This window comes from Dunckerocampus dactyliophorus, chromosome 2 (genome assembly GCF_027744805.1).
Source record: "Dunckerocampus dactyliophorus isolate RoL2022-P2 chromosome 2, RoL_Ddac_1.1, whole genome shotgun sequence".
Lineage (NCBI taxonomy): Eukaryota > Metazoa > Chordata > Actinopteri > Syngnathiformes > Syngnathidae > Dunckerocampus > Dunckerocampus dactyliophorus.
The window spans coordinates 48,198,673-48,222,957 of NC_072820.1; the positions used below are offsets into that span (position 1 = coordinate 48,198,673).

Sequence of the window (24,285 nt, forward strand, 5' to 3'; positions counted from 1 at the left end):
GCGGTCGCTGTACCGGATTGTCGTGAAGAGAGAGCTGAGCCGGAAGGCAAAGCTCTCAATTTACCTATCTATGTTCCCACCCTCACCTATGATCATGAGCTTTGGGTTGTGGCCGAAAGAACGAGATCGTGGATACAAGCGGCTGAAATGAGTTTCCTCCGTAGGGTGGCTGGACTCATCCTGAGAGATACAGTGAGGAGCTCAGTCATCCAGGGCGGCCTCAGAGTAGAGCCGCTGCTACTTCACATCGAGAGGAGCCAGTTGAGGTGGCTCGGGCATCTAGTCAAGATGCCTCCCGGACACCTCCCTGGTGATGTGTCACCAGGGAGGTGTTTGCCAGGGGCAGACCTAGGACACGCTGGAGGGATCATGTCTCACAGCTGGTCTGGGAAAGCCTTGGCGTCCTCTCAGTGGAACTGTGGCTGGAGACCGGGAAGTCTGGACTTCCCTACTGAGACTTCTGCCCCCGTCACCCGGATAAGTGGAGGAAATGGATGGAAAGAAGCTAAGCTGTTTTCTGTTTTGTATTTTGTTCCCATGACCTTTAAACCGCCATTATAGTGCACCGGTACGTCCCAGTTCGTGTAAATACATTTGTTACACATTTCTAAGCTGTAGTTTTTTCTTAATGCAGATCATCTTAATAAACTTAAGTGAGGAAAGTAGCCTGAGTTACATCATGTGCTTCTTGTGCTGTAATGTCACCACCATGCCATCAATTGTCGCCAATCCATGAGTAGCGACCTCATGTGGTTGAATCTGGTCATTACATAATTGACACGGAAAGTAGAAATAACGTTTACGTTCACCGTTAAATCATACCTAAACAACACTGGGACACGAATACACGTTAAAGGGCCGCTTTGAATACAGAAAACATACAAAGACCGAACACGAATCACAGAAACGATTGGCGGAAAATAGGCCCATTGCCTTTACAAAATAAAGTGCCTAAACGGAAATAGAAATGGAGGATAATTGTTGGCCCGTGTAGCTTCCGGTGTCCGAATATGAAAAAAAGGCCGTTTTTTTCTCTCTGTTGACTAGTGATTTTATATGTTTTTATATAAAATGTACTATTGCAATCCAACCGTTTATTTAGATGTAGTTAATCTCTTTTTGAAGAACGTTTTGTATTTCAGTTGCATTTATTGTATACCAAAATGACATTCGAATGAGCCGATCGTTTTTGTTTTTAATTCTCATCCATAAAAAGAACATTCAATGACCAAAAGTTACACGGACGACTTCGAAAACGTAACCGGAAGTGCCTATCACTCGACAGCAGCCCAAGCTAGCAAGTGTTGCCTTGCTCTATACGGCGCTGTTTTGGGACAAAATAATGTTTCATTTTGTGGTCTAAAAGCACTTTTAGTTCGTTTTAATCTTCAGGCGGATGACCTTTGAGGGGATTTATTGTCGAGATGATTCCCACAGAGGACGCTTCTGCCCGGAAGAGGGAAATTGAGGAGAAACTGAAGCAGGTCAGACCCCTTAGCATCACAAACGAGCTTCCTGTTTGGCAAATTGAGTTGAATTGAGCCGAATTTCATGTGGAAACAACAACAAGGAAAACGAGTCAGCGACTCCCTGTCTGTCTGATTTGTGCCTGCTTTGTATTGTTCAACAGGAACAAGAGACGCTGTCATTCATCCGCGAGAATCTGGAGAAGAGTGATCAGCTGACCAATGGCATGGTAAGACCTACATACACACACACTTGTGTACGACTAATCCCTTGATTGTGTGTGTGTGTGATGGCATTTGCCCAGGTGTCCATTCTGTCGTCGTTCGAGAGCCGCCTCATGCAGCTGGAGAACTCCATCATCCCGGTCCACAAACAGACGGAGAACCTGCAGCGTCTGCAGGAGAACGTGGACAAGACGCTGTCGTGCATGGACCACGTCATCAGCTACTATCACGTTGCCAAAGACACCGACCGGATCATCAGGGAGGGGTGAGATGTTTGACCGGTGGGGTAAGTCCCCTCCCGCCGGAGAAACATGAATCCTGAAGCGTATTTGTTTTCCAGACCGACAGGCCGATTGGATGAATACCTGGCTTGCATTGCCAAGATCCAGAAAGCTGTGGAATACTTCCAGGACAACAATCCCGACAGCCCCGAACTCAACACAGTGGTATGAGCGCCGTCCTGATGATGTCACGTCTTCTTCTACACAGGAATGTTTGTGTAATTTGATTGTTCCACTGCAGAAAGCCCGCTTTGAGAAGGGCAAAGAGTTATTGGAGGCCGAGTTCCGCAGCCTCCTGACACGCTACAGTAAGCCGGTTCCGCCCATCCTCATCCTGGACGCCATCAGCGTGGACGAGGAGCTGGAGGTTCAGGAGGACGTGGTCTTGGAACACTTACCTGAAGCCGTGCTCCAAGACATCATCTGCATAGCTTGCTGGCTGGTGGAATACGGACGGAACCAAGGTTCTGGTGTCAATCGTCTGTCAATTTTTTTTCCAGAACATCTTCCCTGAAACGCTCTTCCTGTGTCGCTTTCAGATTTCATGACCGTCTACTTCCAGATCAGGTCCAGTCAGCTGGATCGCTCCATCAAAGGCCTCAAGGAGCATTTCCGTAAGAACAGCGCCTCCTCCGGGGTCTTGTACTCGCCGGCGGTCCAAGCCAAGCGCAAAGACACGCCCACCAAGAAGGTTCCCAAGAGGCCAGGTAGGACGCCGTGCGATTTGTGCTAAAAATAGCGTGGCGACTAGAATGTTAGTGGTAGACGTGTTGCTAGGAGACCTGCTGCAGCGTCAGTGTGCCTCACGTGACATCTTGGCTGCTAACTGCTGCTCGTGCTCCAGAGAAGAACGTCATCGTTGTTGTTTAACAATAATAAACGGTCTGTCCACTGCTCTGATAATGTGCTAGCTTGTACAGAGGTTGATGAACGTGCATGCTAACATTCACAACGATGATGATGACCTAACCATGTTTGTTGTCCTCTACCTTGTCGAGCTGCTGTGTACCTGTACTTGTGGCTTCATAGTGTTTTGTAGCTCTGCTGTGGACCCCTCCCCCCCTTTCCGCCCAATATAAACCCGTGGCTGTGCTGGTGGTGGTGCTGATTGGATGTGCTGTATTGTGTTCTTCATGTTCTTCATCACTCACTTGGCAGCTCTGCTTTCTCTACTTCCTCTTCTTCCTCCTGGCTGTCGGGACCTTGCCGCCCCTCCCTCTCCTCGGGTCCCAGGGACCATTCGCAAGGCTCAGAACCTTCTGAAACAGTACTCACAGCATGGGCTGGATGGGAAAAAGGGGGGTTCTAACCTCACACCTTTGGAAGGTAACGCACCCTGGTCGTCTTCTTCTTCTTCTTCTTCTTCTGGTGTTATGTTGTAGAGCGCCGTCTCGCGGCAGCTTTGACCAGTCGCACGGCATCTGCATGTCAGCTGACTTGGTTTGAAGGGTCTAAAGCTGTTGCGATGCTTAGAGCGCACTGACTGTGGAACCCCTCCCCCGGGTGCTTGGTGGTGGTCAAATGTTTCGGGTTTAGCCTACCCTCCCCCAACACCGTCGGCCTCGTCAGGACCGGCTGGTCTGACGAGGTCCGTCTCAGCAGGTTACGATCACGACCTGCGGGTCAGACACATCACTGACGCTCTGGCCGACAAGCACGGGGGCTCCGCAGGTGAGTGCTAGAGCACAAGCAGCCATTGTTTTATGTAAGCTCCGCCCAACACTGCCCCATCTGTGCGTCATGTAGACGTTTGTCCGTGCTAGCTGAGCACGCATGACACGTGCACGTGATGCCAACATTTGCTTCCTCTCAGGTAAAGACGACGTGCTGGACATCGAGATCGACTCGTACATCCACTGCATTAGCGCCTTCATCAAGCTGGCGCAGAGCGAGTACGCCCTCCTGACGGAGGTCATCCCCGAGCACCACCAGAAGAAGACCTTTGACTCCCTTATTCAGGTCAGCGCTGAGTCTTACAAGCACATTTCCTGTTGCCCATGCTAAGCTGGGCCAGGTGTGTCCAAAGTTATTCCAGCAAGGATGCAAAGGCCACTTGATACTTTGTAAAGCATGCTAAGACGTCACATGTATTTCAAGAAAAAACTGCATCCCAGCTTTGTCATATACAGTGGTGTGAAAAAGTGTTTACCCCCTTCCGGATTTCTTTTTTTTTTGCATGTTTGTCACACTGAAATGTTTCAGATCATCGAACTAATTTAAATATTAGTCAAAGACAACACAACTGAACACAAAATGCAGTTTTTAAATGAAACTTTTTATTATTAAGGGAGGAAAAAATATCCAAACCTACATGGCCCTGTGTGAAAAAGTGATTGCCCCCCCATAACTGAGATTCATTGACATTATCAATCTGGAAATGGTTGTAAAGCCATTTCTAAAGCCTTGTGGATACCAGCGAACCACAGTGAGAGCCATTATCCACAAATAGCGAAAACATGGAGCAGTGGTGAACCTTCCCAGGAGTGGCCGGCCAACCAAAATGACCCCAAGAGCGCAGCGACAACTCATCCGAGAGGTCACAAAAGACCCCACAACAACATCCAAAGAACTGCAGGCCTCACTTGCCTCAGTTGAGGTCAGTGTTCATGACTCCACCATAAGAAAGACACTGGGCAAAAACGGCCTCCCTGGCAGAGTTCCAAGACCAAAACCACTGCTGAACAAAAAGAACATTAAGGCTAGTCTCAATTTTGCCAGAAAACATCTTGATGATCCCCAAGACCTTTGGGAAAATACTCTGTGGTCTGACGAGACAAAAGTTGAACTTTTTGGAAGGTGTGCCGTAAAAGTAATGCCACATTTCAGAAAAAGAACATCATACCAACAGTAAAATATGGTAGTGGTAGTGTGATGGTCTGGGGCTGTTTTGCTAAGGGGTGTAACGGTTCACATGGATGTATTGAACTGTTTTGGTTCTGCATGTTCGGTTCAGTCCACTTACGTACCGTTTTGGTTATATTTCATGCTATTTTTCCTCATTTGATTTATTACTAGAGTGATCTAAGCGCTTCACATGGACCTAAAGTCCCGTTCGAGTTTCCGCATGGACACCACTGATTGTCGGACACGACTGACTGAGGGGGAGGAACGCTAGTAGCTCGCAGGCGTGACAGATGGCATCATGGCCTGAGCTGGAAGACCCTCCCATCTCACTACGGTCTCCTGTTTGGGAACACTTTGGCTTCCCTGTTAAAATTACGGATGGACAAAGGCAAGTGGATAAATCCAAAGTTGTGTGTCGACATTGTTCCACGGATATTGGGTATGCTGCAGGAAACACGTCTAACATGTTAAAACGGCATCATCTGGCAGGGAACGTTACATCGACAAGAAAGAAAACCAGCTTAGTTCAAACACAGATAACTTTAGCATATAAACAACCTCTAGCAAGCAGCGCTGACCGGGCCAAAGCAGGAACACATGGAGTTGGAGCCACAAGATTACGTCCATATTCAGTTGTTGAGAGCGCTGGCTTTAAGTACAGTCATGGAAAAAATGATGAGACCACCCTTGTTTCTTCACTTTCTTGTTCATTGATAGAGCTAAAGGTACCTTTGTTTGGACAAATATAACAATGACAACACAAATAGCTCATAAGACTTCAATTGTTTGGCAGTACAATGCTATAGCTATTCATGTAGAACTTAAGTGATTTGGGTTATTATCACGAAAAGCATGGAAGTTGCTAGATATCAGCGCTTAAATTCAACTCTTATGAGCTATATTTGTTATCATCATCATATTTGTCCAAACAAATGTACCTTTAGTTGTACCAGGCATTACAATGGATCAATCAACTGAAGAAACAAGGGTGGTCTAATAGTTTTTTCCATGACTGTATATGATTAAAGTTCTTGTACCTCGCTACGAAATACCATCACGTCCTCACTTTAGCCAGAAAGTTATACCAGCACTTTATGAAAAAGATAAAAGTGATCACATGTGTCCGCCATTTCACTTACGACAGATGGTTGGACTTCATGCGCAGCAGAGAGCTATTTAACTGTAACTGTCCGTTACATTTCGCCACAACGTTTAAATACAGCAGTTTATTTTATTATTATTTTTCTATTTAAAAAAAATATATATATATATATTTGAAATATCACCCAAATGGCTCGCTTGTGTTTATTAAAAAAAAAAGTTCTGTTTGCTTTTTTTTCTCAAAATAAAAGCATTTTAAGTCATTTTTTTCTGCCATATTTGTACCGAAAATTAACCGAACCGAGCACCGAAATTACATTTTAGTGTACCGTTACACCCCTAGTTTTGCTGCTTCAGGACCTGGAAGACTTGCTGTGATAAATGGAAGCATGAATTCTGCTGAAGCAGAATGTCCGGCCATCTGTTGGTGACCTCAAGCTGAAACCAACTTGGGTTGTGCAGCAGGACAATGATCCAAAACACACCAGCAAGTCCACCTCTGAATGGATGAAGAAAAACTAAATGAAGACTTTGGAGTGGCCTAGTCCAAGTCCTGACCTGAATCCTATTGAGATGCTGTGGCATGACCTTAAAAAGGCGCTTCATGCTGGAAAAGCCTCCAATGTGGCTGAATGACAACAATTGTGCAAAATTCCTCCCCAGCGCTGTAAGAGACTCATTGCAAGTCCCCATTTTTGCTGTGGTTTTTCTTCTAATTTTCCAGATCAAGTTTTTCTTTAAATAATCTTCATAAATTTTCTTTTCGTAATATTAGGACTTTATTCCCATAATATTATAATGTTTTACCTGACCTAATTTTCCAAAAATTACATCTTATTTTGTTTTGCTGGTTTCTCTTATATTACGACTTTAAAATATCTTGTTTTTTCTTCAATATTTCAACTTTATGCTACTAAAATTATTTTTCCTCATAATATTAAGAATCTATTCTCGTAAAATTGCGACTTTTTTCTTGTTAGAATACGGCTTTTTTCTCGCAATATTTTGATTTATTCTCATAAAATTACAGCTGTTTTTTTTTTCCATTTCTGCTTTTGCTGTTGTTGTTTTTTAATCCAACTTTCTAAACTTTTGTCTTGTAATATGATGACTTTATTCCCATAATACTATAACTGTTTTTCCCAAGCTAATTTTCCAAAAATTATAACTTTATTTTGTTTTGCTTGTTTCTCGTATATTACAAGTTTTCAAAAATACAATTTTTTCTTTAATATTTCAACTGTGCTACTAAAATGACATCTTTCCTGATAATAAGTTTATACTTAAATAAAATTAATAAAATAAATAATAAATAAATAAATAATAAAATAAAAAAAATCTCGCTAGAATACGACTGTTTTCTAATAAAAAAAAAATCTTGAATATTCTTGAATATTTTAACTTTATGCTATTCACATGATGTTATTTTTCCTCATAATATTACAACGTTATGGGCCGCACGGTGGTCTAGTGGTTAGCATGTTGGCCGCACAGTCACAGTCAGGAGATCGGCAAGGGTTCGAATCTCCGTTGGGCATCTCTGTGTGGAGTTTGCATGTTCTCCTCGTGCGTGTGTGGGTTTTCTCCGGGTACTCCGATTTCCTCCCACATTCCAAAAACATGCATGTTAAGTTAATTGGCGACTCTAAATTGATATGTGACTCTAATATGAATGTGAGTGTGAATTATTGTTTGTCTATATGTGCCCTGCCATTGGCGGGTGACCAGTCCAGGGTGTACCCCGCCTGTTGCCTGAAGTCAGCTGGGATAGGCTCCAGCATACCCCCGCGACCCTAATGAGGAGAAGCGGTATAGAAAATGGATGGATGGATTACAATGTTATTCCTGTAAAATTATGCATTTTCTAGTTTTACAACTTTTTCCTTAATATTTTTAATGTAATGTAATTTTTAATACTTTTTCTTGTGAAATTATTGCTGATAATGTGCTAGCTTGTCAGAAAATTTGAAAAAAATAAAAATAAAATCACTGCAGATTTTTTTTTTCCATTTTTGCTGCTTTTATTTGTATTATTTTTTTGTTAAAACAAATTGTTTTAGCCAAAAAAAACAACAACCGTGGGCCGCACTTTGGTCACCCCTGAGCTAGGCTAACCACCTGCATTTGCTCCACAGGAGGCGCTGGACAACCTAATGCTGGAGGGAGACAACATTGTGTCTGCAGCTCGTCGGGCCATCATGAGACACGACTATTCTGCTGTCCTCACCATCTTTCCCATCCTCCGACACCTGAAGATGAACAAGTCCGACTTTGACACCACGCTGCAGGTACCGCTTATCTCGGTGCGGGAACACAATTCCTCATGTCCAAGCTGAGCGACACATTGTGCGCAGGGCACGGCGGCGAGCACCAAGAACAAACTTCCCACGCTCATTACGTCCATGGAGACCATCGGAGCCAAAGCTCTGGAGGAGTTTGCAGACAGCATTAAGGCAGGAAGCGGAGGAAATGGAGGCCACGCCCCCTACACACTAACATCCTCCCTCATCGCTCCCTCTCTCCGCAGAATGATCCCGACAAGGAATACAACATGCCGAAGGACGGAACCGTGCACGAGCTGACCAGCAATGTAAGCGCACGTTGTTATAGGTTCCTCTCAGTCCATGCTCACGCCCGCCTCCCGTCTACCGCAGGCCATCCTCTTCCTGCAGCAGCTGCTCGACTTCCACGAGACCGCCGGAGCCATGTTGGCCTCGCAAGGTACCGCCGCGCCCCTGTTAGCGCACGTCATTCATGCGCATGTAGCACTAAAACACGAGCCACGTTAGAACGGTCATTCTAGAACACGTACGTGTTTCCACCTTCCTCACTCTGGCATGGCGCATGTTTCCTGTCCGAGGAGCAGCCATGACACATGTCCTTTACCAATGTTTGTGTGGCGCCCTCCTCCTCCTCCCTTTCATTTCATAGCCCCGCTCCCCTCACTATGCGGCTGTTTCTACTTCCTGTCCACTAACATGTCTCTGTGCCTCTTTCTCTTCTCTTGTGCCCGGCCTCGGCCCCTTAGTACTGGGGGACACTTACAATATCCCTTTAGACCCCCGAGGTAAGCACGCCACCCCCCTCCCCGTGGACCCCTGTGGGCCCGTGATGAGAGCCCTTTATGGTCCTGCCGCGAATCAGTCGGCTGAGAAATGCATGAGTTTTTTTTCTAGACGTTACCATGGCAACCTCAAGTGGGCTTTCTGACACTGTGTGTGTTTCCCAGAGTCCAGTTCGTCAGCAAGCAGCTACACGTCCGAGTTCAACAAGCGGCTCCTCAGCACGTATATTTGTACGCACACACACCACCTCTAGTGGGCGCTCTAGTAGATGCCAGGTGGTGACCTGCAACTTTGTCCTTTTAGGTAAAGTTCTGGGGAATCTTCAGCTAAACCTACTGAGCAAGTCCAAAGTGTATGAGGACTCAGCTCTGAGTGCCATCTTCCTCCACAACAACTACAACTACATCCTCAAGTCTCTGGAGAAGTCAGCTTCCTCTGTCTCTCACACACACACACACACACACACACACGTAAAGTGGACCAACTTGTCTTGTACACGTCCGTAGGTCCGAGCTGATCCATTTGGTAACGGTGACCCAGAAGCGTGCAGAAGGTTCCTACCGGGAACTGATCGAGCAGCAGATCCAGATGTACCAGCGCAGGTGAACGTTTAGCTCCTCTTCACGGCCCTCGCCTCTCAATGTGCTCTAACTCTACGCTTGACTCCGCCCAGCTGGCTCAAAGTCACCGAACACCTCACGGACCGCAACATGCCCGTCTTCCAGCCGGGCGCCAAGGTCAGACTTTGACCAACTAGGTCAAGTTTAAAGATGTGACAGCCTGGCGGTTACCATGACAACTGCTTATTAGCATGGCTACCCTCCCAGGGCAGATCCAAAAACAGTGTAATATAAGACATAAGTGCATGCTAACTGAACGTGTGTGTCCTTAGCTCCGGGACAAAGAGCGCCAGGTCATCAAGGACAAATTCAAGGTGAGCTCGCTGTCACGCGTCAGCGTCGTCGCCTGTGGTGCACGATCGTGACTCTCTGTGTCCCGTCAGGGTTTTAACGACGGCCTGGAGGAGCTGTGCAAGATCCAGAAGGGTTGGGCCATCCCGGATAAAGAGCAAAGAGACTTCATCCGGCAGGCCCAGAGGAGGGTGGTGTCGGACGCCTACAGAAGCTTCCTGCACAGGTGATCACACGATCCTCCAACTACTCTGAGTCACTCTTTTACTCATTGACCAACTCTTTGAATTACTCTGAGTGGATTGACTCTTTAAATGACTCTTGCATTGACTCTGACAACTCCTTGATTGACTCTTTTGCGCATGGAATGACTCTTTGTTCAACCTTTTTATTGATTCTTGAACGACTCCTTGTCTGAGCATGCTTGCGTTGTTGCAGGTGCGCCAACATCTCATTCACCAAGAACCCAGAGAAGTATCACAAGTACCGTCCAGATGAGGTGGAGGACATGATCGAGAAGCTCTTTGACACCTCCGCTTGAGCCCCGCCCCCAGTGTCCCCAGTGTTGTGTGCGTGCGTGCGTGATTTAATCATGGCATTATTAAAAGCAATGTTTGGATGCTAATTAGCAAAATATCTCCCCCTGCTTCCTGTCAGTCAGTCGTGGCTTTCCTGAGTTGTGACTGTACCTATTGATTAGGACGGGACGACCAGTGTGTTTCCTGCAATAATGATGAAGAGGTCACATGATATGACAGTTATTAAACAAGTGACCTACGACCTGTTTGTCTCCTGCATCTACTGAACAAGACAAAAACAAGACACGGGAAGATGCGAGACCTCTGGGCGGCCAGCAGAGGGCAGCAGAAACGATCTGATGTTTAGTGATGCTCTTCAGCGAGATGACGTCCGGTCAACATCCTGCAGGCATGGCGGCCTGTTGGACCGGCTTGCGTGACGCATCAGCAGAGGTGAACTTGAAGACTTCTTCTGCTGGGCATCCTTCCCCACTTGCAGGTATATGAGCACTTTCAAGTTTTTTTATGTTTCTGACTTGAGTAGTGTGTCTTAGTGTGCCTTGCTCCACAAGAGGCCGTCAAGAGTCAGATCAGTTGAAGTGTCAATCAAAGTCCACTGATTCTTTCGACACATTGGTACTCTGCTCCCCTCTGCTGGTGTGGCACGTGCCTCACCCATCATTGGCATCAGACAGCTGATCTGAGGTCATAAGACCAGCAAGTAGTGAGTTGGAAAAGTATGGAGAGAAGCTGCGTGTGGTTTCCCCCCGGCTGCCAGAAGCGCTCACTACAAATGGTTTGAATAAGTGGCCTTCACTGATGTTTTAATCCCCCCCGATTATACAAATGGAAACATTGTTGTTCTGTGGTGGAAACTCACGGATCTGCGGAAAAAACCTGCACGGATGCTTCGCCATGCGAAAACCCAGAGGAAGACAAAGCCACGTGGAAACCAACCAAAACAAACATCACGTCAATGTCTCCGCACGTAAACACAACATGGCTGACCTCTGGCCTTCCTGGTGATGTCATCTTTTCATTTTTCAGACAACATGCTAACATCAGCATGCCACGAGTGCACACAACGCACATCATCTTCGGACTTTTGCTCCACTTCCTGTTCCTGCCTTCGGGCCACAGGAAGTGCGAGGCACTCGGAGGAGCGAGGCGATGCCGTGCGGGCCGGGTTCTGTTGGCGCCTCGCTGAGAGCGTTAACGAGCCTAACGATGTGCGAGTCCGTGTTTGCGGCGATGCCTTTTATGACGCCGTCCGTGAACTTGCGAGGAATGCCGTAACCTCGCCAGATGTTCCCGCTGGCCGCGCACCATGAAAAAACTTTGGAGAACAAAATGTCAGAGAAAGCAATTCATTCATAAAAAGGTCAACTTTTTCTTCTTCGTTGCGATGCCAGGCTGGCCCAACAGGAAGGAAAAACAGGCTCATTGTAGGTAGAAACATCACATAGGGTGCAGTCTGAGTGCTTATGTGACAAAGAAGGCCTCCTTGTCGTGTGAGTGCTGTCGCATCAAGCAAAGTGGACCCCCACAGGGCTTTGTTTCATGCGAGACCGCCACATGTTCCAGTCGTTTAACCTGAAAGCTAAACACGAGAGGAAAGGAGTATTTATAGCCACCAGAGGAATGTGACCCCTAATTGTGCTTAGTCTATGTGCACCCCCCCAACCCCCAAACACAGGAAGCAGCAAACTCCTTGCTGTGTGCCGCCATCTTCCTCTCTGCCTCACTCGCCAAGCTAAAGCGGCTAACCCCCATCTTAAATTCACCTTCAAGCACTTTTATTTCCCATTTCCAGAAGTTTCCATGTTTCTGAGCGGGTAAAATGTTGCTCATCCTCTGGGAGGCTCCGCCCACTAAAGGAAAAAGAAGAGTGTGTTGACTTCCTGTTTGTGTGCAAGGTGCACGCAGGAAAGAAGATTGTCCGCCGTGGGAGGAATCCAGATCAACAACCCTCATGGAAAAGACGCATCAGGCGTGTGTGCGCGCGCCGTCATCTCGCATGCGACTCGCCGCCTGGCGCTGTTTGGATTCCTGCTAACGAGCTGCGATGACAGACGCACTCCTTCTAGAAGCTCTGCTTCCCATGTTGATCCTGCTGCAGCCTGGCAACACGCAAGCACGACCTTTCACCTTCACCTGGCCTCACGTGCGCCTCCAACGTGCTCCCACGCTGAACTTTGATATTTGGCTCGCCATGTCTTCATCTTTCCGGCATCTTTTTCAATTGCCAGGAATTCATTTCCTCCTGTCAGATCAGTTGTGGAGAAGAGGTCAGCTCGGGTCATCGAAGCGGGTCGTCCCGCAGCGGGAACACCGCGACGTCACCTGTATCGGTTCTGCTGGTAGAATGCGGTGGTCTTTGCATGCGAGGCGAGCTTGTTTGGGTCCTTCTGGAACTTTGTGGAAGCGTTGCAGCCAAGTAAATGTTGTGTCTGCGAGCAGCTGCCAGAATTGTTGCGGTCCAGGACGTCCCGGGAAGTCCAATAAGCACACAATATGATGTATTACACACACTTGGATAGAACGCTTCTGTGCCGTGCATGTTCTCATTGCAGCTGCGCACGTCATTAGCGGGCTTGCCAGAACCTCTGCTCAACATCCCGGGTCACGGAAGGCCACCGGGCCCGCTTCCTTTGGACACGCGAGGCCCGACGGCGAACAGCGGAAGTGATTAACGGTGTTTGAGGGTCGGGGCCTTCAGAATAAAAGACACGACGGTCCTGTTATTCACTCATGATGAGCGTGCACAAGCTCACACGCACAACCCCCCTGCCTGAGTGTGACCCCATTATTTAAGTGTTTTTCCGTGACATGGTCTTGACGTGCGCGCCGGTGGCGGGCCTGCCCGGGTGAACGGGCTCTCACCGCGCTCCGGCTCATGTTGATACAGTTGCCTTCCCTCCGGCGGCAAAGAGGGGCCCCGAGGAGGCCCCCGGCGCTTATCTTCTCCTCTGTTCTCCTCGCTCGGCCCGCTCAAGTCGTGACCCCTTCCAGCTGGGATCAAAGACCGGTCGCGTCCCCGCTGAGGTTGATTGTTTACCTGCAGGAGGCGCATGCTTGACGTTCTGGAAGAAACACACACCTGACATGTGACATGTGACCTTCCATCAAGAACATGTACACAAGCCATGGAACATTCCGGCCAATCATGTCAGTCAATTAGCCAAAGCCCACAGGTTGTTGTGACGGCTATCTTGTATGTCCAGTGTGCAGTATATCCTGAACGTTACATAGAGGACACACATGGGACCACAATGACAAGTTAGACCTGCTGGTGCCACACTCACATTTATTGCTTGTGTGCATTATGCATTGTGCATCGGCATGGGGGGGCCGTTTGCAGAGCATCATGGGACTTGTGGTCTTTCAGGGAGAAAAAATCCATTTGTGTCGGCACATGGCGCTCGCCATCCTGTGACGCCATCATGAGGTCGGTGACCCAGTCCCTTAGGCCTCAGACACTCCTGTGTGACCTGACACACTTTAGATAGAACCTGGGGGGGGCGGATACACAATGCATGTGCGCTAAAAGCTGCGTGACGCTTCTTAAACGGGCTTCTTCTCTGGCGGCAGTCGCTCAGATGGTAGAGCAGGCCATCCTGAAACCGGAAGGTTGGTGGTTCAATCCCTGCTTCCTCCATCCCAGTTGTTATTGTTGTGTCCCTCGGCAAGACACGTCACACACCTTGCCTCCAAAGCCGCCCCCTCTGGTGTATGAATGTAACTGAATGTTTGGTGGTGGTTAGCAGCCACATGTCGGGCAGCTGTGGCTACAGATGTAGATTATCGGCACCAGTGACTGAGGACTGAATGAATGTGTTCACTGTGAAAGTGCTTTCACAGGCGTGATATAAATCTAATCCATTATTATTATTATTATTATTATTATTATTATTACTTCAAAGAACGCGTCTTGTTCCCTCAAAGTCGGCTCCAAAGAAAACTCGCTCCCTGAAGGATGTCTCCAAAGAACGCTTCCTGTTCACTGAAGGACGCCTCAAAGAACACTTTTTGTCCCCTCAATAAGGCCTCCAAAAAACACTTCTCGTTCCTTAAAGATCGTCTATAAAAACACTTCTCGTTCCCTGAAGGACACCTCCAAAGACCACTTCTTGTTCCCTATGAAGAATGTCTCCAAAGAACACTTGTGGTACCCTAAAGAAGGATGCCTCCAAAGACCACTGCTCGTTGCCTAATCTCCATCATTTGTTGCCCAGGGAGGTAACCTTCATGGACCATCGGGACAATGTAGCACCAATCAACCTCCTGGGAAAGACCGTCCTAAGGAGGCTAAACGGGTCATGTGACACCGTAAACCACTTCCATCCTTGGTGAGGTCGCAGGCAAAAGAAAGAAAATTTAGCGAGCCCTCCCTCCCTCCTGAAAGGAGAAACCAAGCATCTCGTTTTACATAGAACATGTTGACATGACAACAACACACACACACAGCGTTTCGCTTCGTCACATGGTCATATTTACGTCGTGCACGCTCTCCATACCATGTGATGCCAGGAGCGCTATGGCATATGGCCACCATGCTGGCTCATATTCCCAATGGGTGGCGTTCCGCACGGGCTCCAACCAGGATCTGCGAGAGCGCTAGCCATCGAGCAAAAAGCCTGGACTGTTATCTCAATGCCCAGTGCGAATCATAAGGCATCAGGGGATGAAGTTTCCCAACATACTTCCGCACAGCTGCACCAGCTGGCATCCGTTCCGCCAACATGACTCCCGGGTGATTGCGGCGTGCCGACATGCAAACAGGAAACGATGCTGAAATGATGCGGATCGAGCGCCGGAAAAACAAGACGAGCGCGACACAAAGTTCACGCCGGACTCCTTTCCCAATCATCTTGATCCCATCACAACACGGATTGGAGTATTTTTAGCCCAATGGTCTCATCTGTGCGGGATTACAACGAGCGGAACGGGCGGGTCGCCGCACGCACGCCACACGCTCACACGGGCTGTGGACGCCATCGCCATGACGATGTCATCGTTGACTATTGGATGTAGGGAATCTAAACACTAGGAAGTTCTTGGATGGCAAACTTTTTCCTGGTCGTCGTCATCACAGTGTGTGTGTGTGTGTGTGTGTGTGTGTGTGTGCGTGTGTGCGTGTGTGCGTGTGTGCGTGTGTGCGTGTGTGCGTGCGTGCGTGCGTGCGTGCGTGCGTGCGTGCGCGCGTGCGTGCGTGCGTGCGTGCGTGCGTGCGCGCGTGCACGCATGTGTCTGAGACTGTGGACTGCAAACACACGGGAAAACGTTTAAGGCCGGAATGGTCGGAAGCTGCGTGTCAGACATCTGAAGGCTCCTGAGTCACCACGCTAATTGAAGCCACACACACACACATGCGACCTCTGGGTGAGACTTGTGGACTAGTGGTGAGGAAGGAGGCCTGCGACCAAAGAGCCTCGGGTTTGATTGCTGGAGCAAATGTGTGTTTTTGTTGTGTGTGTTTGACAGGAGCGTTTGTGGCTAACCGTGGAAGGAGTTGTCGCTCCATCAGACATGATCATCTCCTCCTCCTGTTTTTAAGGGGGCAGGAAGCTAGCTTGTTAGCCGCTAACAAGCAGCAAATAAACACTCGCCGCTTTTGTTTGGACGTTTCCGCGCACGCTCCGCCTGTAATGGGCGCGTAGCACGTTTAACGCGTTAGCGGTAAGCTGAAGTGTCATGGCGGCGTGTAAGCACCAGAGATGCTGTGCGTGCGCTCACATCTGGATCCAATCAGAACCACCCACTGCTGTGACACCAGCACACGTGTGGTCCATGTGCGGGACCGCAGCGACACAAGGTGACACACAACTCTAACTGGACCAGAACAGTGAGAACTTCATTCAAGTGGTCTCTTCAACTGGTCTGAAAAGTGGCTGAGATTCTGGTCCAGTATTGCCTGTCAGAGTGCTTTGCTGGTTTCTCAGGAAGTCCAAAGTTAAGACATGGATCTTTCACCAGAGCTCTCACCAGCATGGACCTGCGGGACAGCCCGGGCAGGCGGAGTTTTGTCTAGTCACAAAATGCCAAAAGCCGGTGGTGTCACCTGTCAATCACATGGCCGATTTTCCCAGCCACATGAACCGCTTCATGAGCGCACGTAGCAGGAGTCACCGTGACCTTCATGCAACACCTTGCACCGTGCAGCACGGGATGCTAATGAGCGCGTCGCTGGGTCTGGGGGTGCGCGCTGGCGTTTGCTAACGCGCTAACATTTCCCATTAAACTCCCGATCATAACATGTCTGCTTTCTGAAGTTCATAAGCTCGTTAAATTCCAGCCTCGGAATGTTGGAATGTTGTGTAACGCCGACAAACGATAGCGCCCGACCCACAGCCACTCTGGGAAACTAGCATGGAAAATATTAGCAGCTCGGAAAATGTTACAGGCAGCTGGAATACGAGGAATATTCTAAGAATATCATCAACTCTCAGTGGCTGATGACAAAACACACACACACAGTGCATTAACATCGCAGCTAAGTGTGTCCACTTCCTGATCCAAGATGGCTGTCATGTGGCCTTTGAGTGCATCTTGTCACTCAAAGGTCACCCAAAGATCTGCCCTGCAGGCAGGGGAGGCGTCACTCTAACTTAAACTTTTCCTCTCTTCCTTTTTTTTCCCTGCAAGAGGACCCTGAATGATTACACCAGTCCACTCAGGACTTCGACCTCTGCTGCTCCTCACGCTTGCTCACAAGGTTCTGACTCGACCCGGACCTGACCCACTGCTCCACGACACCTCCACGGGTACGTGCACAAACACACACGATGGTCGGGTGAGGCCAAGGTGAAGGTGACACGGGGCCACGTCTATCCATGTTGGTTTGTTGGTCGCACCGCTTGCACACACACACGCACGCACACACACACACAAACACACACACACACACGCATGCACGCAATCTCCTCGCTATGGTCAGTGAGAACATGTCCTCCATCGTTTGATGGCGCTCCAGTGCGTCTTTTTATTGGGAACAAAATGATTGACTTTTCTTGGAAAGGTGCTCCTTTGTTAACGCCAACTCAACATGAAACTAACTTCTGGACCCAAACTTACACACACACACACACACACACACACACACACACACACACTCTCTCTCTGGTGCCGCCGCCGGAATGCTGAGTCATCACCAACGCAATCTACCTGGCCAGAGATGCCACGTTGAAGCTACAGTACGTAGCGTTTAGCTAGCAAGGAGTGTGCATCAGAGTGTTGAACTCTGACCCTTGCATCCCCAAGGTGACATAAAAAAAAAAGCTTTATTTTGAAAAGCAGAAGGTAGGCGTGTGTGTGAGGTGGTCATGTGATGACGTGGAAAGAGGGAGGTGTCACTCTGCTGTGTTTGACAGGTGCGCTTGTGTGTGTGGCTTCATTCCAGCAGAGCAGCGCACGGCCGACGTGCACGCCTCAGGTAGCGCTCACCTTGTTATTATGATTATTTCATTCTTGCCTGAAAAAACATTTCCGTGTGAGATTTGTCGCTAGGACGTTCTTGCCGGAGATCCACTTTCAAAAGTGGACAAAGACGCAGATTAGTTGTCATGTGACTCCTCTTTCTGTGCGTGTGTGGAGGCGTCACCGAGGTCTTGTTTCATGTTTGTATCGTCAACTTTGTGTTTCCAGTCAACATGTCTTCTACTTCAGCACGACGTCTTCCAACACGTGTCTCACAGCCAAATGTCTTTGTTTCGTCCACTTAGCGTGAGGACAAGAATGTGTGTGACAACTGTGCGCACCTCCGTAGAAGGTGTTGATGTGCGTAGGCCACGCCCCCTCCTCATGACGCAAACCACAGCATGTATGTAGTGTAAATTGTCTGCGATGGAGATGGAGATGGAGATAGACATAGAGATAGACATAGACATACACATAGAGATAGAGATAGACATAGACATACACATAGAGATAGAGATAGACATAGACATAGAGGTGTTACATGTGTACCAGCAGCTGTGACTGGCAGCCATGAAGACCAATCGTTTTATTCGGGCCCGACAATTTTTATGCAGCTTCATTTGTAATTGTGACATTTGTAGAGTGTGTTTTTTTAAAACCACTATTGTAACACATGTCGGCTGTAATCCTAAACTAGTTGCATACACTCCCTTTCAATGCGCCATACAAGGGTGTCCAACATGCAGCCCGGGGGCCACCTGCGGTCTGCGGCTATTGTGTTGTTGGCCGACGGCACATTCTAAAATATATCATTTATTACAGCTAAAAACGACAACAACAAAAATGGAAAAATCAGTCGCAGTAATTTTACAAGAATAAAGTCAAAATATTAAGAGGGGAAAAAATCAGTCTAACAAGAAAAATAAAGTAATCTTATGAGAAAAAATAGTCATTTAGTAGTTAAAATATTAAAGAAAAAAAGATGATTAAAGATATTAATATTATAGTATTAATTATTATAATATTCATATTATAAAAAAATATTTTATTTGTATTTTTTTATTTATTTATTATATGTGCTAACAGTGTCACGGTGCCTCGGAGGTACAAGTGAAAGACATTTAGCATTTTATTCTACATCACAATAAAACAAAGGATGAAGGTGTCATTGTTAGAAAATTAGGTTGGGGAAAAAGTTATAATATTATGGGAATAAAGTCAAGATATTACGAGCACAACATTTACAAGAAGAAAGTTGAAATATTTGTAAAACTGTAAAAAAAAAAAAAAAACAACAACAACAAAAAGCAACCACAAAACGGAAAAAAAAGGATAGCAGAGCAAAATAGCAAAATATTAAGAGATAAAAAAAAAAAGTCATATTCTAACGAGACAAAAAGTTGCAATTTTACGAGGATAAAGTCTTTAGTAGTTTAAATATTAAAGAACAAAGATATTTTATTTTACGTCACAACAAAACAGAGAAATGGAAATGTTGGTTGGGGAAAAAGTTCTGATATTACGGGAATAAAGTCAAAATATGACAAGAAAAAAATCTACAAGAAGAAAGTTGAAATATTTAAAATTGTAAAACAAAACAAAAAAAAAGCAAAATTGGAAAAAACAGCAGAATTTTTTTATTTTTTTATTTTTATTTATTTATTAATTTTTTAAGAGAATAAAGTCAAAATATTAAGAGAAAAAAGAATGTCTTCATTTTGTGAGGAGAAATCATTTTTGCAGCATTTTAGTAGTTGAAACATTGAAGAGAAAAATGTTATTTTATTTCACTTCGTGATATTATGAGAACCGAGCAAAATAAAGTTGTCATTTTTGGAAAATTGGGTTGGGAGAAAACAAGAACAAAAATTTACAACAAGAAAGTTACCATTTTTGTAAAATTATTTTAAAAAGGCAACCGCAGAAATGGAAAAAACAGGAGAAATTTTGTGAGAGTAAAGTCAAAATATTACGAGAAAAAAGGCGTATTCTAACAAGAAAAACTTTTGCAATTTTACGAGAATAAACTCGTAAATATGAGGGGAAAAAAACATCATTTTAGCAATTGAAATGTTAAAGAAAAAAGATTTGGTTATATGGGAAGTTGTAATACTACGAGAATACAGTAAAGTCCAAATATTACGGTGGCCTGTAGTGGTTAGCGTGTTGGTGAGGATAAGCGGCGTAGAAAAAAGATGGATGAACGATTATTAGCAAAACTAATGCAATTTTTATTCGCATTTCACCCACGTCACAAAGCTGACATTCAGTTATTTCTTAAAATACACTCCTGATCAAAATCTTAAGACCAGTTGAAAAATGGCTAGAATTTGCATTTTGCACATTTGGATCTTAATGAGGTTTTAAGTAGAGCTACAATATGCAAAAACAAGAAGGGGGGGTGAGACAAAAAGCATTTTGAAAAAGTAATTTATTGAAAACAACAATTAAACTGAAATAGGCTGTTTATCAGCTGATCAAAAGTTTAAGACCATCGCTCAAAAAATAACAAAAAACTCTCCAAACCAGAACAAAAACTGTTCTCAGTAGGACTCAGTAATGAGGAGCTCCACCGTTCTTGTTCATCACTTCAAAAATGGCTTTGGGCATGCTTGATGCGAGTGTTTCCAGGAGGCTAGTGGGAACATTGCTCCAAGTGGTGAAGATGGCTTCACCAAGGGCATCAACTGTCTGGAACTGATGGCCATTTTTATAAACTTCCCTTGCCATCCATCCCCAAATGTTCTCTATGGGATTTAAATGAGGGGAACATGCAGGATGGTCCAAAAGAGTGATGTTATTCTCCCTGAAGAAGTCCTTGGTCAAGCCAGCATTGTGAACTGCAGCGTTGTCCTGTTGAAGAACCCAGCTGGTACCACACAGACGAGGGCCCTCAGTCATGAGGGATGCCCGCTGCAACACCTGCACGTAAGCGGCCGCCGTTTGACGACCCTGCACCACCTGAAGCTCCGGTGTTCCACTGAATGAAAAAGCACCCCAGACCATGATGGACCCCCCTGCACTTTGCTGAGTAGAAAACATCTCAGGTGGGATCTCCTTGTCATGCCAGTAACGTTGGAAGCCATCTGGACCGTCAAGGTTACATTTTTTCTCATCAGAGAATAAAACTTTGTTCCACCTTTCAATGTCCCATGTTTGATGCTCCCTGGCAACGTCTAAACGGGCACTTTTGTGGCGTTGAAGGAGACGAGGTCCTTAAATTTGTTTTTTAAAGCCTTTTCCCACAGATGGCGTCTGATGGTTATTGCACTGCAGTCAACACCAGTAAGGGTCTTAATGTGGGTGGAAGACCGCCTGTGTCTTGATCGACAGCCAATCGGATCCTCCGGCTCAGCGCAGGTGTGATTTTTTTGGGTCTACCACTTGACTTTTTTGTTCCATAATGCTCAGGATCTTTCAAAAAATGTAGAATGACTGATTTACTGCTCCCAACCTCAGCAGCCATGGCACGCTGTGAGAGGCCTTGCTTATGCAGCTCCACAATCCCACCACGTTGAAAAAGAGAAAGCTTCTTAGCTTTACCATCAGGAGGGCATGACAGTGGGAATGCCTGACAGAAAATGAACATTTGGAGCAGATTTTGTCTTTTATAGCCTTTGGTCTTAAACTTTTGATCAGCTGATAAACAGCCTATTTCAGTTTAATTGTTGTTTTCAATAAATTACTTTTTCAAAATGCTTTTTGTCTCACCCCCCCTTCTTGTTTTTGCATATTGTAGCTCTACTTAAAACCTCATTAAGATCCAAATGTGCAAAATGCAAATTCGGGCCATTTTCCAACTGGTTGTAACATTTTGATCAGGAGTGTGTGTAACAGTGAACATCCCTGCATGAATACTTTGGTAGTTGAGTCATTTACAGTACAGGTGAAGAGTTGAATGGTTTAAAAGTTGAGTTAAGGAATCAAGCAGGAAGCGAGGACTTCAGTTTAAAAACATGTAAACACGTGTTCTCATCACTGTTGTCATGGCGACCACGTGCTAACGGCGTGCTAATGGGTCATTAGCTCGGTGGCGCGTGAGGCTACAAGTGACTTGTTGTAATGTCGCCGTGCACCGAGGAGCTTTGAAGGTCACGACAACCAACGGCGCATCTGATGAAACACCGTCATGGCGTCATAGCGACCACGCCTTCAGTGTCTCCTCTCTTCTCATGGACGCCACACACACACACACACACACATGCACACACGCACACACAAAGTACAACACTTCACAGCCTCACGTCCTACGGGAAAATGAGTAGCCAAGGTCAACGTGTGTTTTGTACACACAACACCACAAACACACACCATGATGTGCGCAAAACACCTTCACATCCTGGCTCTACATCAGCCTGCACAGACACGCACGCCGCACGCACACACACACACACACACACACACACACAACAACAACCACCTACTACACACACGCGCCACACATTACAACACACTACTACTACTACTACACACACATCCAACTACACACACGCACAAGCTACTACACACACTGGCTTAAATGTGGCTTAAATGTAGCCGCTCATGGCACTTAGTGAGAGGTGTAGCTTCTCCGGAGCACAGTGCTAGCTGCTCCGAGTCGTAGCGTCTCCCGAGCCTGCTGCTAGCCACAGGCAGTCCTGGTGCGAGGTGTAGTTTGCCTCGAGGCCGGTGCCAGCTGCAGGTGGTGCTTATGGCGAGGGGTGGCTGTTCCGGGGCTCGGTGTTAGCCTCTGCTTCCAAAGGGCCAGTGCTAGCAGCAGATGGCGCCTGTAGCGAGGTGTAGCTTTTCCGGCGCAAATCGAGTCTATATCGTTTTTGATATCGTGCTTGAAAGAAATATTGATATTTTTATAATATCGATATATCGCCCAGCCCTAATACAGTATATACACATAGTGTATACATGAGTGTACTGTGGGTTAGATGTACTGTGTAGTACAGTACAGTATAGTTTAGGATATACTGTAGTATAGTATAGTATAGTATAGTATAGTATAGTGGAGTATAAGATGTTGGGTGTTGTGGTTGTTCAGGTTGGAGAAGATGTGTGTGTTGCGTTGCTGTGTGTCTTTTGTGTGACTTGTGTGTGTTTGTGTGCAGGATGTGGTACCAAAGCGTGCGAGCTCGTGATGAGGTGACGGCGGTGAAGACGGAGCCCGGGAAGCAGCGCTACGTGCGCAAGGAGGGAAGCTGTGACGTGGTGTTCCGTCACGTACCCGAGGAGTGGCTCCTGTTCGTCACGGACATCTTCACCACGCTGGTGGAGATCCGCTGGCGGGTGATGTTCCTCATCTTCGCTCTGTCCTACATCCTGTCGTGGCTCTTCTTCGGGATTGTCTTCTGGGTCATCGCTCTGGCTCACGGGGACGTGCAGGACCCCAAACTGGCGCCGTGCGTCTACGAGGTGCGCAGCTTCACCGCCGCCTTCCTCTTCTCGTTGGAGACGCAGACCACCATCGGCTACGGCACCAGAGGAATGTCGGAGAACTGTACCGTGGCCATCGTGGCGGTCACCATCCAGGACGTGGTCAGCTGCTTCATCGACACCTTCGTCATTGGCATCGCCGTGGCCAAGATGGCGTCCGCCAGGAAGCGAGCGCAGACGGTGGGCTTCAGCAGCTGTGCCGTCATCAACCTCCGTGACGGCCACCTGTGCCTCTCTTGGAGGGTTGGCGACTTCCGCCGCCATCACCTGGTGGAGGGGACGGCTCGCGCTCAGATCGTACGCTCCACCGTGCACGCCACCGGCAAGGTGGACGTGACCTACGAGGACCTGCTCATCCAGCAGCCCGACATTGTCCTGGTCACGCCCACCACCCTCTGCCACTGCATCCTCGCCGGAAGTCCGCTCTACGGAATGAGCCCCGCGCAGCTGCGGCACTCCGGCTTGGAGGTGGTGGTGTCCTTCACGTACACAGACGACAGCACGGGAACGCTGCACCAGACGCGCACGTCCTACACGCCCGAAGACATCCTGTGGGGTCACGTCTTCCAGGAGATGATCCGCGCCGGCAGGAGACGCTACACGGTGGACTACGTCCTCTTCAACCAAACCGCCAAGGTTCTGCTGCCTGAGCTCAGCGCCGAGGCCTACCAGCTCCACAAGCGTCCTTCGCCCAGGTCGCGTCGCCCCGATGACCTCCTCGCCCCACCCAGGGTGAAGGTGCGACCGGCGAAGGAAGGCGACCTCGCCGACCGCAAACACCCTGACACGCTAGCGCCACCTGACGCCAGTCGCCCAGAAATGTAACGCTTCACGTCACGGAGGGGTCACGTTAGCGCTAGCCAGTGTTATGATGTCATCAACATATGGGTCTTGGTCAAAGGTCAACATGGCATAGTCATGATGATGATGATGATGAAGACAGAGCAACATATGTTTGTGTTGACAATAAAGGTCAAATGTTAACAAACATTTGTTGTGCAGGAATTTCACAATAAAAGCATGACCTCATGAAA

At 47.3% G+C, this 24,285-nt stretch overlaps 2 protein-coding genes across 12 annotated transcripts; both read left to right on the top strand.

The window, feature by feature from the left end:
• Nucleotides 1-1,276: 1,276 nt before the first annotated feature.
• Nucleotides 1,277-17,175, top strand: exoc7 (exocyst complex component 7). 10 transcript variants are annotated; one of them, XM_054767791.1, is made up of 22 exons: nt 1,277-1,484; nt 1,631-1,696; nt 1,772-1,956; nt 2,032-2,137; nt 2,214-2,436; nt 2,512-2,679; nt 3,131-3,298; nt 3,575-3,643; nt 3,786-3,931; nt 8,053-8,205; nt 8,272-8,370; nt 8,445-8,507; nt 8,572-8,638; nt 8,946-8,984; nt 9,147-9,212; nt 9,286-9,406; nt 9,489-9,584; nt 9,656-9,719; nt 9,875-9,916; nt 9,986-10,119; nt 10,332-10,910; nt 17,057-17,175. In XM_054767791.1, exons 1-21 carry the CDS (start codon nt 1,425-1,427, stop codon nt 10,432-10,434), a joined length of 2,238 nt encoding a protein of 745 aa, XP_054623766.1. In that variant the 5' UTR covers nt 1,277-1,424; the 3' UTR covers nt 10,435-10,910; nt 17,057-17,175. The 10 variants fall into 10 exon arrangements, with proteins under 10 accessions (XP_054623766.1, XP_054623769.1, XP_054623767.1 ...); XM_054767794.1 differs by having other exon boundaries at nt 3,206-3,298; XM_054767792.1 differs by lacking the exon at nt 8,946-8,984.
• Nucleotides 15,426-24,285, top strand: kcnj16a (potassium inwardly rectifying channel subfamily J member 16a). Of its 2 annotated transcripts, XM_054767801.1 has the most exons (3): nt 15,426-15,441; nt 17,059-17,175; nt 22,927-24,285. In XM_054767801.1, exon 3 carries the CDS (start codon nt 22,928-22,930, stop codon nt 24,074-24,076), a length of 1,149 nt encoding a protein of 382 aa, XP_054623776.1. In that variant the 5' UTR covers nt 15,426-15,441; nt 17,059-17,175; nt 22,927; the 3' UTR covers nt 24,077-24,285. The 2 variants fall into 2 exon arrangements, with proteins under 2 accessions (XP_054623776.1, XP_054623777.1); XM_054767802.1 differs by lacking the exons at nt 15,426-15,441; nt 17,059-17,175 and adding an exon at nt 20,291-21,187.

Bases quoted from the DNA above. Each gene is read 5' to 3' on its own strand.
- exoc7 (XM_054767791.1), top strand. From the start codon at position 1,425: ATGATTCCCACAGAGGACGCTTCTGCCCGGAAGAGGGAAATTGAGGAG. The intron at 2,680-3,130 runs GTAGGACGCCGT...CTCACTTGGCAG, and splicing joins GAAGGTTCCCAAGAGGCCAG to CTCTGCTTTCTCTACTTCCT. The intron at 8,371-8,444 runs GCAGGAAGCGGA...CTCTCTCCGCAG, and splicing joins AGTTTGCAGACAGCATTAAG to AATGATCCCGACAAGGAATA.
- kcnj16a (XM_054767801.1), top strand. From the start codon at position 22,928: ATGTGGTACCAAAGCGTGCGAGCTCGTGATGAGGTGACGGCGGTGAAG.